General features: G+C 46.8%; 1 protein-coding gene across 1 annotated transcript in view; it reads left to right on the top strand.

Annotated features, from left to right (window-relative positions):
- LRP4 (low density lipoprotein receptor-related protein 4) overlaps nucleotides 1-12,489 on the top strand; it is a gene marked incomplete at its 5' end in the record, with an annotated part of 40,915 nt that extends 28,426 nt beyond the window's left edge. The window contains 4 exons of the mRNA XM_010842363.1: nucleotides 3,108-3,175; nucleotides 4,005-4,092; nucleotides 5,710-5,851; nucleotides 8,623-12,489. Of these exons, the coding sequence (XP_010840665.1) occupies nucleotides 3,108-3,175; nucleotides 4,005-4,092; nucleotides 5,710-5,851; nucleotides 8,623-8,955 (631 nt within the window). The remainder of the gene's footprint in view (nucleotides 1-3,107; nucleotides 3,176-4,004; nucleotides 4,093-5,709; nucleotides 5,852-8,622) is intronic.
- Between the last annotated feature and the right edge of the window lie 1,007 nt (nucleotides 12,490-13,496).

The following is a 13,496-nucleotide window of genomic DNA, read 5'->3' as shown; positions in this document are numbered from 1 at the left end:
GGAGGGAGGGGACAGAGGCATTCCTATGGCTGACTCCGGTGTTTGGCAGAAACCAGCAAAATTCTGTAAAGCAATTGTCCATCAATTAAAAATATGTAAATTTAATTAAAAAAAATTTTTTTAACTACTCTCTTAGCAACTTTCAAATGTACAGTATTGTTAACTGTAGTCACTATGAAACTCAATGAAACTAAGCCATGCCCATGGGGCAACCCAAGATGGGCGGGTCATGGTGGAGAGATCTGACAGAATGTGGTCCACTGGGGAAGGGAATGGCAAACCACTTCCGTATTCTTGCCTTGAGAACCCCATGAACAGTATGAAAAGGCAAAATGATAGGATACTGAAAGAGGAACTCCCCAGGTCAGTAGGTGCCCAATATGCTATGAGATGGCTGGATGGCATCACTGACTCAATGGACATGAGTCTCGGTGAACTCCGGGAGTTGGTGATGGACAGGGAGGCCTGGTGTGCTGTGATTCATGGGGTCGCAAAGAGTCGGACACGACTGAGTGACTGATCTGATCTGATCTGATGATGTACATTCCGCTCCCAGGACATATAACTGGAAATCTGTGCCTTTTGACCATCTTCACTTGTTTTGTCTACCCCAAGCCCCCCATCGCTGGCAACTACCAATCTGTATGATATTAATTATATCTATTAATTTTTTTTCAGAGTCCACGTATAAGTGATATCTCTGTCTGACTTATTTCACTTAGCATAATGCCCTTAAGGTCCATCCATGTTATTGCAAATGGCAGAATGTCCCCCACCCTTTTTTAATGGCTGAATAATGTTCCATTGTATCCCTATACAAACATTTTCTTTATCCATTCATCCACTGATGGTCACTTTGGTGGTTTCCATGTCTTGGCTATTATAAATAACGCTACATTGAACGTGGGGTGCAGATACCTTTTTGAGATATTGATTTCATGTTCTATTTTTACTATTTTGATGTCTATCTTCCCAGGCATTTTTCTATTAGATCATTTTCACTGTCATATTATTTTTAATATCAATTGTAGCTTAAAAGGTAATTAATACTTGAATTGTGAAAACAGAAACATAGTAATAAGCCCTAATGAGAACTCTAGACTCTTGTCCCTGAAATTACATCAAATTTATTCTATGTGCCCCATTTTCTCTTTTTTAAATTTACTTTTAATTAGAGGATAATTGCTTTGAACATTGTGTTGGCCTGTTTTCTCTTGTTAGGAGAGTTTATATAGAAATATTATATGATATAAACACGGACCTTTCTCACTAACTTTTAAGCACTAAAAATCATTTGGGTTTATTCAGAGAACTTTTGAAAAAATATACTCAGATATTTTTTTCCTCTCAGAGTTCTGTTTGAAGACTCAGTACGCCTTGGTTTCAGATGCTTTTGCAGGCAGCTTTTCTCTAACCTTTTAAGTGTCAGTCCCTCAGTCATGTCTGATTCTTTGTGACCCCATGGTCTGTAGCCTGCTGGGCTCCCCCGTCCATGGAATTTTTCAGGCAAGAATACTGGTGTGGGTTGCCGTTTCCCTCTCCGGGGGCTCTAACCTTTTAGGACATACCTTTAATTGCCAGCTCAGAACGAGCATTTCAAGTTAGTTATCTAAGCCCTCTCTCTGGATGTCTTGCATATTCCCATGTGAAAGAATGAAGGAGAGAAAAACAATATATATATTTTTTCAGGTCTTTCTAGACTTTGTGATAATCTTTACCCAATGAGAGGTCTGCTTGACTGGTAGCTTCTTCCCACTCATCCTGGTAGTTTAATAAAGCCTACCATTGGATGTCTTTAGTATTCTTTCAGCAGGCTTTCAGTTCACTCCCAGACCTGCTTCTTCTTTTTAAAGACTCCTATTTAAAGAGTACATATTTTGGGAATTCCCTGGCAGTCCAGTGTTGTGACTGTTTCACTGCCATGTGCATGCTAAGTCTATTCAGTCGTGTCAGACTCTGTGGAACCCCATGGACTGCAGCCCGCCAGGCTCCTCTGCCCATGGGATTTTCCAGGCAAGAACATGGAGTGGGTTGCCATTTACTTCTCCAGGGGATCTTGTCGACCTAGGGGTTGAACCCGGGTCTCTTACATCTACCTGCACTGGCAGGCAGACTCTTTACCACTAGTGCCACCTGGGAAGCCCCTTCACTGCCAAGGGCCTGGGTTTAATCCCTGGTTGGGGATTCTGGGATCCTACAAACCTTGTGGCCAAAAAACAACAAAAGAGTACATATTTTAAAACATTTAAACATGATATAGCATCTTTAAAATTTTTTTTAATTATTTATTGACCATGTTGGGTCTCCGTTGCTGCGTGGGCTTTTCTCTAGTTGTGAGTGGGGGCCACTCTCCAGTTGAGGTGCATGGGCTTCTCAATACGGTAGCTTTTGTTGCAGAGCACGGGCTCTGCCACATGTGGAATCCTCCCGGACAAGGGATCAAACCCGTGTCTCCTGCATTGGCAGGCGGATTCTTTACCACTGAGCTACCAGGGAAGCCCAGGGTTTGTTTTTTTTTAAACTTTTTATTTTGTATTGGAGTATGCCATCACCGATTCAATGGACACGAGTTTGAGCAAGCTCAGGGAGATGGTGAAGGACAGGGAAGCCTGGTGTGCTGCAGTCCATGGAGTAGCACACAGTTGAGCAACCACAACAAATAGCTGACGAACGATGCTGTGACAGTTTCAGGCGCACAGCAAAGGGGCTCGGCCACACGTGTACGTGTATCCATTCTCCCCCAAATGCTCCTCCCATCCAGGCTGCCGCATAACACTGAGCAGAGTTCCATGTAGCATCTTGAAGACTCACACTGATTGCTCTGTATTTCCCGGTCCCGCCCTCTCCTTCCTTCTAACCTCTCCTGTCTGGTACAGTCTCCTATCTGAAAGCCCTGATCCCAGGCCTTTTGCCCAGTCCTCCCAGGACTTTCCCTTTTCCCGGAGGAAGACAAGATCTTTGTTGAATACGAGTAGCTTTCACATTCGGTTCTCTTTGCCCCACAGGCTTTTGCCCAGTCCTCCCAGGACTTTCCCCTTTTCCTGGAGGAAGGCAAGATCTTTGTTGAATACGGGTAGCTTTCACATTCGGTTCTCTCTGCCCCACAGGTGCTCTGAAAAGGATGCCCGGCTGGGCCTCTGTGCGCATTCCAATGAGGCCGTGCCTGCTGCTCCAGGTAAGCCCCCAGTGTCCATCTGCTTTGAAAAACAAGAGGTAAGAAACTGAAGTCTCCAGTGAGATCTTGAGGAACCTTCACAGGGACTCTGGGGTTGATGAACCCTTTCCTTAGACTAAATTCATAGAAAGAACAACCATAAATCGCTGCCACTTCTGGAGTGCTTTCTGTATGCCAGGCATCTATTTATTAAGCCATATTTGTGTGTGCCTGGGCTTCCCCGGTGGCTCAGTGGTAAAGAACCTGCCTGATGATGCAGAAGCTGCAAGTTTGACCCCTGGGTCAGGAAGGCCCCCTGAAGAAGGAAATGGCAACCCACTCCAGTATGCTTGCCTGGGAAATCCCAGACAGAGGAGCCTGGTGGGCTATAGTCCATGGGGTTGCAAAGAGTTGGACATGACTTAGTGACTAAACGACAAATGTGTTCACACGTGTATATGTATGTATTTGTATATACACACTCACTTTCAATCTCCAGATGTAATACATTTATTATTTGATATTATATATTTATTATTAAATATAAATAATAAATGAGGAATTTATTATTTACATTTAACTGATGAGAAAACTTGGGCTTAGAAGTTAAGCATCTTGCCTTAAGTCACACAGCTAGTAAGTGGTAGAACTGGGGTTAGAGATGCTGACAGAGTGATAGGTTTCTTCTCAGCCCCCTCCGCCCACCCCCTGCCGCCTCTTCCCTGAGAAGGAGGCCTGTAATTGTCCTCAGATGGTGTGGGAGGCAAAAAGGAGCCTTCCATCCTCCCTGCCCCACGCCAGCTAGAAGACCATCCGTGGTCCCCGCCTAGCGTCCCTCTGCTCTTCCCAGGGGAAGGACTTCACGCCAGCTACATCATCGGTGGACTCCTCAGCGTTCTGCTGATTCTGGTGGTGATCGCGGCTTTGATGCTGTACAGGTAACCTCAGCCCCACTGCAGGGGCCACATGTTCGCTGAGGGGCCCTGCTAGCATGTTTGGGACCCCCTTGAAGCTGACCGCTCACTGATTCAGCTGTTGACCAACCTCATTTCACAGCTGGGTCCCTGGGCAGAGCAGCAGAAGGGAAGGGCAGACGCCTGAATGTGTACCCTTGTTCCCCAGGCACATCACAGGTCATTTCCTCATTTCATGACCCCAGCAACCCTCGGGATTTTCCCTGTGGGCTAGGGTCCTGAGGACACAGGGGATGTCGCCCAAGGTCACACAGTAAGAGGCAAAGCTGGCACTGATCTAGCAGCTTTGCTTTTTTGCCACCATCCCACACTGCCTCAAACCACTGAAGCTGGAAGTGATTTTCTCTTCACGCAAACACAACCCTTTATGACGATGTTGGGTGATGTGTCATTGCTCGGTAGGAATCATCCTGGGAATCCTAAATTTCAAGTTAGAATATTTTTTTTATCACTCTCTCTATATATATTTTCCCCTAAATGCTTTAAATGCAACTCACAGCAAAAATGTCCTTCTGCTAATAACAACAGCTACAACAGTAATGGGCTTCCCTTATGGCTCAGTCGGTAAAGAATCTGCCTGCAGTGCAGGAGACCCGGGTTCGAGTCCTGGGTTGGGAATATTCCCCTGGGGAAGGAAATGGCAATCCACTCCAGTATATTTGCCTGGAGAATCCCATGGATAGAGGAGCCTGGCAGGCTACAGTCCACAGGGTCGCAAGAGTCGGACACGACTTAGCAGCTAAACCACCACCACCATGACAGTAATAATAGTAACAGCTACCATTTAATGAATATGTCTCAATGCCACAACCACCTTATAATACAGGTATTATCGTTCCTCACTTTACGGATGAGGATCTAAGGTTCAGAAAGTTTAGATTATGTCCAGCAACATCCCTAAAAGCTAATAAGTACCAGAAGTGGGATTGAAACATAGGTCCGTCTCGACACTAAAACTGGTGTATTCATTTTCTATTGCTGTACAACATAAACCCCAAACTTAGCAACTTAAAGTGACAACGACTGATTACCTCACAGTTTCTGTGGGTCAGAAATCTGGGTGTCGCTTAGCTGGTGCCTCTGCCTCAGGCTGTCTTACGAGGCAGCAATCCAGGTGTCAGCCAGGGTTCCAGTCTTATCTGGAGGCTTGACTGGAAGAGGAAGGGCAAGCCCCTTCTAAGCCCAGGATTCAGTTCCTCGCAGGCTATGGGCTGGAGGCCTCCCTTGTCAGTTCCTTGCATTGTGGACCTTTCCATAGAACAACTTCCAACATGGCAGCTTGCATCCCTCAGAACAAAAGCAGGAGAGAGACAGAGAGGGAGGGCAAGCCAAGAGGGAAGCCAGTTTCCTTGTCAGGAGTTTCCTTGTAACCAAATCTAGTATCCCACACTCTTCTATGTTCTGTTCCACAGAAGCAAGTCAGCAGGCCCAGCCCACACTCACGGGGCAGGGATTCAGAAGGTGTGAGAACCAGGAGATGGGGCCCACTGCGAGGCTGCCTGCCGCATGTGGGTTACAGCTTCCCCAGATATCCTCCCCATACAGATCTGAACTAATTTCTCATCCCCGTTTCTTCCAAAGACACAAAAAGTCCAAGTTAACTGATCCTGGAGTGGGGAACCTGACCTACAGCAACCCCTCCTACCGAACTTCCACTCAGGAAGTGAAGATCGAAGCGACCCCCAAACCGGCCATGTACAATCAACTGTGCTATAAGAAAGAGGTGAGCGTGAAGACTTGTATCTGAGAGTTTGTTTCTGGAGCGGGCGGGGGATCACGCTCCAGTCACCTGAGCAGGGAGGGGTGCGATGTGGTCCTGCCATCTTGGGAGCAACAGTGTAAAGAAGACTGGAATGTGATTTGGGTTTCTGGAGCAGTTGGCAGCTTGCGAGGGACCAGCTTGAGGGGCCCTGGTGAGAGCAAGGTTAGAAAGCAGACCCCAGGGATGTCCCTGGTGTGGCTGGGACCTCACCTTCCGACACAGAGGGTGTGGGTTCGATCCCTGGGCAGGAAGCTAAGATCCCACATGCTTTGGGGTCGAAAACCTAAAACATAAAAACAGAAGCAATACTGTAACAAATTCAATTTAAAAAATAAAAACTTAAAAAAAAAAGCAAGCAAGCAGATCCCAGGAGGTTTAGGTCTGAAGGCATGTGGGTGTGTACCTCCCTGCCTGAACATGTTTTCCCAGGCTCAGATGTTCCTTCTCTTCTAGAGTTGTCATTCCCCAGCAGTGAGGCTGTGCTCCTTTAAAATGACCCCAAACTCCTAGAACTCCTGGACTCCCGCTTTCTAACCCCTGATCCAAGCTGTTGGCACCCAAGCTATAGTTGGGAATGGCTGGTGTTTTGCTATTCTTCCTTTTATCACAGAATCCAAAGGAATTTCTCTACAATTCTGAAAGTTTATGTGATTTTGTTCTTTTAACCCCTTTGTTGTGAAAAATTATTTGCTGAATGTTTAGGCATGAAAAATAGTCCCATTTCAATGAGGGCATATAACCTAGGACTTTGATTTTCCTAGTCTAATATGACTCTTGTTTTTTTTCCTAAAATCCTGCAACCCTTCATTAGAAATTATCCTGAATGGGACCATATGACATTCTCTTGGCCTGTCTAGCACAGTCAGAACCAGCCCTCACACTGACAGGGCTCCTCTGCATAACTAATACGCTCTACATAATAATCATGTGATTTCAGGATCCACGAATTCCCCTATTAAAAAAACCTTCTGCTACAAGCCAAAACCGAACCTATAGGGATAGCTTGCAGATTCAGGGATGACAGACTCCTTCTCTGTTAATATCTTTTGAGAGAAAGACTCCTGAAGCTGCTTGGGTTCCTGGCTTGTCTGATGCCCCAGAAAGGAAGCCCAGTGAGGGCCCTCGGTTAGACACTAAAATCATGTGGCTCTCTCTCCTGTTGTATGCTTTCTCCTCAGCAGCTCTCTCACCCCTCTGATAGCCTTTCACCCTTTCTCTTCTGATTTCCTCTCCATTTCAGGTACCTGTTGCTGTGTGTTTGTAGAGGGAGTGGTATCCCCCATTGCTAGTGCCATGCCACCCACCTCTTCCTGACTTACCCCCCGTATCTCTGTGATGAAGACGCTGAATGGGCTGCATCTTATCTGACACTAATTCGGCATGGAGCGTGTGCTTGGTGACTGGGCATGTGTGTGCGTGCCTGTGGGCTTGTGTGCTGTGTCTCTCTCTGCTTGATCGAGGGAGCTGTTACTCCCAGAGTGTAGGGAGGACCATATTTTATGTTGTGTAACCATCAAAGCATCCTGCTTATTGTAGGGGCTCAATAAATATCTGTGGAATTGAATTGTTACTAAAATAAAGAAGCAGTTGCAGGGCTCTTGGCAGGAACACTATCCCAGGGACAGAAGCCAAGCCATGGCCCATTTTTCTCTTGGCAGTGGCGGCATGTTGGTTGGTATCCCCCAGAAACCAGGAGTAAGGCTATCCTTTGAGGAATCCAAAAAGGGAGAAGCCTGAGCAGAACTTAAGGCTTCCTTGGAAGGATCCCTGGTTGCTTGAGAATGGCCCCAAGGCTCATGGGAGCAGAGTCAGAATAACCTCACACAAAAGCTTGTAGGTTACAGGTCCCCAGTGGATTGACACTTAGAACCCAAATGAGAAGGTTTTCTAGAGTCTTTCTGCCTTACCTTCTGAACTTTTCTTAAGAATATTAGAAAGGAGAGAATTAAGACTAAAGTGAACATGGAGCTATGTTCAATATCTTGTAATAAACTATAGTGGAAAAGAATCTGAAAAAGAATTTTAACTGAATCACTTTGCTGTACACCAGAAACTAACACAAAATTGTAAATCAACTCTACCTTAAAAACAAGAAAAAGAATAAATCCAATATTGTAAATTAGCCTCTAATTAAAATAAGTAAATTTAATTAAAAATGTATAAAAAATAATAAAAACAAGAAAAAGAATAAAATAGCACAAAAGTGGTTTAAAATCTTGGATAAGTGAACATTTAACTGCTTCCCTCAATTGCTTCTGACCAGTATCTTAGCATGCTGTCCCATTAATAAACCACATTAGCGATGTGGCAATAGCTAACACGACTTAGTGCATGTTCATGTGTTAGATTTTATGTGTTAGGTCCCTACTAATTGCATTTCATGGATCACCTCTTTTGATGCTCACAGCCATAGGTTATGAGGTATGGGTACTGTTGCTCTAAAGAGGTGAGCCTGAGTTTGAGAGATGTTCAGTGATTCGCTCCAGGTGACGCAGCCAGTGTGTGGCTCACGCAAGGCCGGAAGCCACGGTTCTCCTGCCTCCCAGTATGATAAATGGTAATGATCATCAAAGCTGCTCCTTTCCTTTTAGGCTCAGCCTTATACATTGGCTCTGACTAAACTTCCCCGTTTGTCTGTGAGATCTTTGCACTCTTCGCACCCACTCCTACTCCATCCACCCACTTCAGAGAGAGCTGATCAACTGACCCTGTCTCTCCGCTCTCCACCCCAGGGTGGACCTGACCATAACTACACCAAGGAGAAGGTCAAGATTGTCGAGGGCATCTGCCTCCTGTCTGGTGACGATGCCGAGTGGGATGACCTCAAGCAACTGCGCAGCTCCCGGGGGGGCCTTCTTCGGGATCACGTGTGCATGAAGACAGACACCGTGTCCATCCAGGCCAGCTCTGGCTCCCTGGACGACATGGAGACGGAGCAGCTGTTGCAGGAAGAGCAGTCCGAGTGCAGCAGCGTCCATACCGCAGCCACTCCCGAAAGACGGGGCTCCCTGCCCGACACAGGCTGGAGACACGAACGCAAGCTCTCCTCGGAGAGCCAGGTCTAAACGCCCGCATTCCCCTCCCTGCCTCTTCCTTCTCCTTGGTGGACTCCCGGTCCTCGTGCTCGCTTACACAGCAGGCCCCTTTTCTCTGTGCTGGCCCTGCTCCTCCTCCTCCCACCCCGTTAACTGCTCCCCGAGCCCTCTGCGCGAGCTGTTTCCACCCGAGTTCTTACCTACCTGTGCACCAGAAATGATGGGGCGTCCTCAGAATTTAGACCTGGACTGTACCATGAACCTCACCTCCTGCACTCCATCCTGATCGCCCCCAATCCCACCCCGCCGCCCCGAAACCAGGCCTGGTAACGATTCCTCATCATTACAGAGCTCCACCTCCCTCCCCTGGTACCCTCAGTGCCTGCCCCCCGCCAGAGCTGACCACCCAAGACGGCACTCCCCTCATCAGAGCTGGCCTGACCGCTTCTCTGGAGAACTTGCTGACTGGGGGCTGGAGCCTGGGGCTGGGGTCATGTACAGAGAGAGAGATGAAGGATAGAGGCTGAGAGGAGGAGGAGTCAGCCCAGCTGGCATGGGCATCTGGGGAACCTCCAGCCTCGAGGGCGCTGGCAACATGAATAAGATTTCAAGGGTGATTGGGCCGGGTGTCCTGTCCATTGCGGGCAGTGGATATGATTCATGCCCTGAGAGTTGTTGTTTTTCCAGCTGCAGGCATTGAAAAGATCTATCTGGGTCTGGCTCAAGCTGTTCTTCCTCCTGCCAGAATGCCTGGAGCCTTTTCTACCTTCAGATGACTGGGGGTGGGGGTCCCTACCACAGGGCTGCTGGCTAATACGAATCCCCTCCTGCTGCCTCCAGGCTGTGAGCCGGTGGCTTGAGTAAGTGTGGCGGCCCTCAGCACAGGGTCTCTGCCATGTCTGAGAAGTGCTTCTTAGGCCAAACATAGCACATCTCCTGAACTTTTAATGTCCTGCCACTCTCTTCCCTCCTCATTCTCTGGGATTCTGAGCACAGAGATCCTGGAGCAACTTCTCAAAGGAGAGCCGTAAAGTTCAACAAATGGCTGGGAAGAGTGATCAGGTCAGAGACTCGAGGCCCCCAGGGCCTAAAGTGAAGTGTCCATGAGGCTGAGCCTCCTGCGTTCTCTCAGGTGCTCAGGGATCTAAGCGAGTGGACAGAGAGCCTGCAGCTGGGGGTGGTGAAGTACCCACTCCGAGTCCTCCCAGCTAGGTGACTCCCATTCCATGCTGAAATGCCATCACTGGCTTCATGCTTATTCACAGAAAAGGCATGTGTGTCACACAAATGTTGGGGGAATTGAGACTTCTTATTGTCCTAAACTTCTACTTAGCTCTTCTGGGTTTGTTTGTTTTTCGGTGCCTAATGTGCTTATTCTGATCTAGCCTTGTGGGCACCTGTGGTGAAGAGGCCTAAATAAAGATGCGAAGTGTGTGTGTCTGTGGGGGGCAAGGAATAGAAAAGTAGAGAGAAACAATGAGGAGGCCCTTTCAGCCCAGGGCACACCCAGACTTCTTTGACCCAGGGATGAGAAGCCACAACAGGAGCTGAGGATGGATGGGGGTGCCTTGAGGGTGTTTCCAAATTTGAAGCATGTCCTGGGGTTCCTGGCATTGAGAAATCAGCCGCCAAACATGTGAGTGAAAAGGGAAGACCAGAGCTAACCCTTTCCTGTCGGTTCTAAGATCGCTTGAGACAGGTGCCAGGCTGTTAGCCCTGCTCTCAGTAGCCAGCCTCAGGTCTGGACCCTCAAAGGACAGCCAGGCCAGGCCAAGCAGGATTTCCCAGAACACAAAACAGGAAAAGGTCGGTCCCCCTCCTGGGAGGAAAGGGGGGCATTTCACATTTGACGGGGCAGTAGAAGAAGGAGCACTTTGCGTCCTCGGGTTCGCGGCTTGGGGATGCGGAGAGAAAGTAGCCAAACGGTATCTTCTCATGTGGAAAGGGGGAAGGATCTTATTGCACTTGGGCTGTTCAGAATGTAGAAAGGACATATTTGAAGAAATATCTATTTGAGCACTGATTTACTATGTAAAAAGCAAAATCTCTCTGTCCTAAACTAATGGAAGTGATTCTCCCACGCTCACGTGTAATGGTTTTAACGTTACTCACTGGAGAGATTGGACTTTCTGGAGTTATTTAACCACTATGTTCAGTATTTTAGGACTTCATGATAATTTAATATAAATTTAGCTTTTCTTAATCACCTTGCCTGGCTTGGAGTCATGACTAGTAACTGCACCTGCTCTGTCTGAAACATGCTGTGGAGACCTGCTTTCAGACATCACCACTAAGCCCTTTGGGGGATATGAAGAGCGATAAAGGGTGGGAGGTTCCTGGCTGGAGCTTCAGCTTATCTTGAGAAGACAGGTTAAGACCAGAGTTCATTGGCTTCTGAAATCCTCATGTCCTCTAGAGCAGGGTGGCTGGTAGGTTTCATTCTGAGTGCCAACTCTGGTTGGTCATGGCTGCCCGAGGTTCTGTCCAGACACAGTGGAAAAAAGTGTCATGATGGTTAGTGGAGTCTTCTTTGGGCACCAAAAGGAAGCGTCATGGCATGTACGGCCATGACATACATTCTATTTCTGTTCTAGGTCTATGAGGACTTTGGTGTCACAGAACTTGACTTTGCCTTGCAGGGATGGTCACTGAAGACTGATGTCTTAAAAGAAAAGCACGGGGATGGGGACAAGAAGGGTTGATTCTGGTCCCAGGTCTACCACTAGCTCTGTTTGATTTTAGTTGTGTTTCACAGTTACTCTGAGAATGGGTCAAATGAACTACAATTCCTTTTGTTTTTAAGAACCTGTCTATTCATAGCCCATCCATTACATCTCAAGGCTAGAACAAGGCATTGGGGATCCCATTTCAGCCTCTGGACATAATACCTTTCAATGAAGATTGGGAATCATGCAAGTCTTAATGTCAGATACACAATTTGATGTCAGGGATCAACAGTTGATTTTCTAAGCCACAAACCATTTCTAGAATATTGTTCCCATTCATTCATTCATTCATTCATCTGCGAGGGGCTGGACACTGCCCAAGCGTTACCAAAAAAGACTATCACAGAGGTCAGAGTCCACCAACACCACCCCACCCCTCAAAGAAGAAAAAGGAAGCAAGAAGGACTGAATCTTTTTGTATATAAGTGATGAGATCTGAGTATAAACTGTCATGTGTATTTCTTCTAACTCTGCTGAGGGATTGGTGTGCTAGAACAAAAACAAGTAGAATAGCTCAAGGACAACCATCCACCATTCTGTTTTGGACAGACAGGAAAGGAGGACATTTGAAGAAATGAAATCCAGTCTAGTGCACAAGCATATATACCTGTAGTAAGTGCCCCCTTCCAGAGCCTCAGAATTACAGGCCAAGGCTATGAACGGTGACCACTAGAGCCAGGAAGAACCTTTCAAATAGGGAGAAAAAAATGAATGCATTGAACACACACCATTTGCCTGGAAAACTGGAAGTGTTTCTGGAAGAAGAAAATTTGGTGGATGCATTTTGCTAACCTGTGATTGTCCTGCTGTCTCAGCAGGAGGTGGCAGAGGAGAACAGATGGCCCAGTTTTTGACAAGAATTTGACCAGTGGCAAGTGAGAATTCTGTAACAGCGTCAGGGACTAGCACCCTATTTTCATGTATGCTCACTCTTAGCTTCCTCATCAGTAAAATGAAAAGGTTGAACCAGGTGATTGCTGAGGTCCTTTCTGGCCCGAGACTTGTATTTATGTTCCTTCCAGGAAATCTTAGGGATGAAACAAGACTTGAGAATTCCTTGTCTGGTTTTCTGGATATAAAATCTAGAACTGCTAAGTAGGGAGATAATGAGTCAAATTCTAACAAACTGGACACATTTTTGCAAACTACTAATAGTTATGTTCAAAATACAGTCACTGCCTTTCTTTCTATATTATTTGAGCAAACTGTGCAACCTAAGATGAATCAGTTCAGTTCAGTTGCTCAGTCGTATCCGACTCTTTGTGACCCCATGAACCGCAGCACACCAGGCCTCCCTGTCCATCACCAACTCCCGGAGTTTACCCAAACTCATGTCCATTGAGTCGGTGATGTCATCCAGCCATCTCATCCTCTATCGTCCCCTTCTCCTCCTGCCCTCAATCTTTCCCAGCATCAGGGTCTTTTCAAATGAGTCAGCTCTTCGCATGAGGTGGCTAAAGTATTGGAGTTTCAGCTTCAACATCAGTCCTTCCAATGAACACCCAGGACTGATCTCCTTTAGGATGGACTGGTTGGATCTCCTTGCAGTTCAAGGGACTCTCAAGAGCCTTCTCCAACACCACAGTTGAAAAGCATCAATTCTTCAGTGCTCAGCTTTCTTTATAGTCCAACTCTCACATCCATACATGACTACTGGAAAAACTATAGCCTTGACTAGATGGACCTTTGTTGGCAAAGTAACGTCTCTGCTTTTGAATATGCTGTCTAGGTTGGTCATAACTTTCCTTCCAAGGAGTAAGCATCTTTTAATTTCATGGCTGCAGTCACCATCTGCAGTGATTTTGGAGTCCCCCAAAATAAAGTCTGTCACTGTTTCCACTGTTT

Source organism: Bison bison, unplaced genomic scaffold (assembly GCF_000754665.1).
Source record: "Bison bison bison isolate TAMUID 2011002044 unplaced genomic scaffold, Bison_UMD1.0 scf7180017864178, whole genome shotgun sequence".
Taxonomy (NCBI): domain Eukaryota; kingdom Metazoa; phylum Chordata; class Mammalia; order Artiodactyla; family Bovidae; genus Bison; species Bison bison.
Note: the sequence above shows the minus strand (reverse complement) of the source record. Positions and strands in the feature narration are given on the sequence as shown.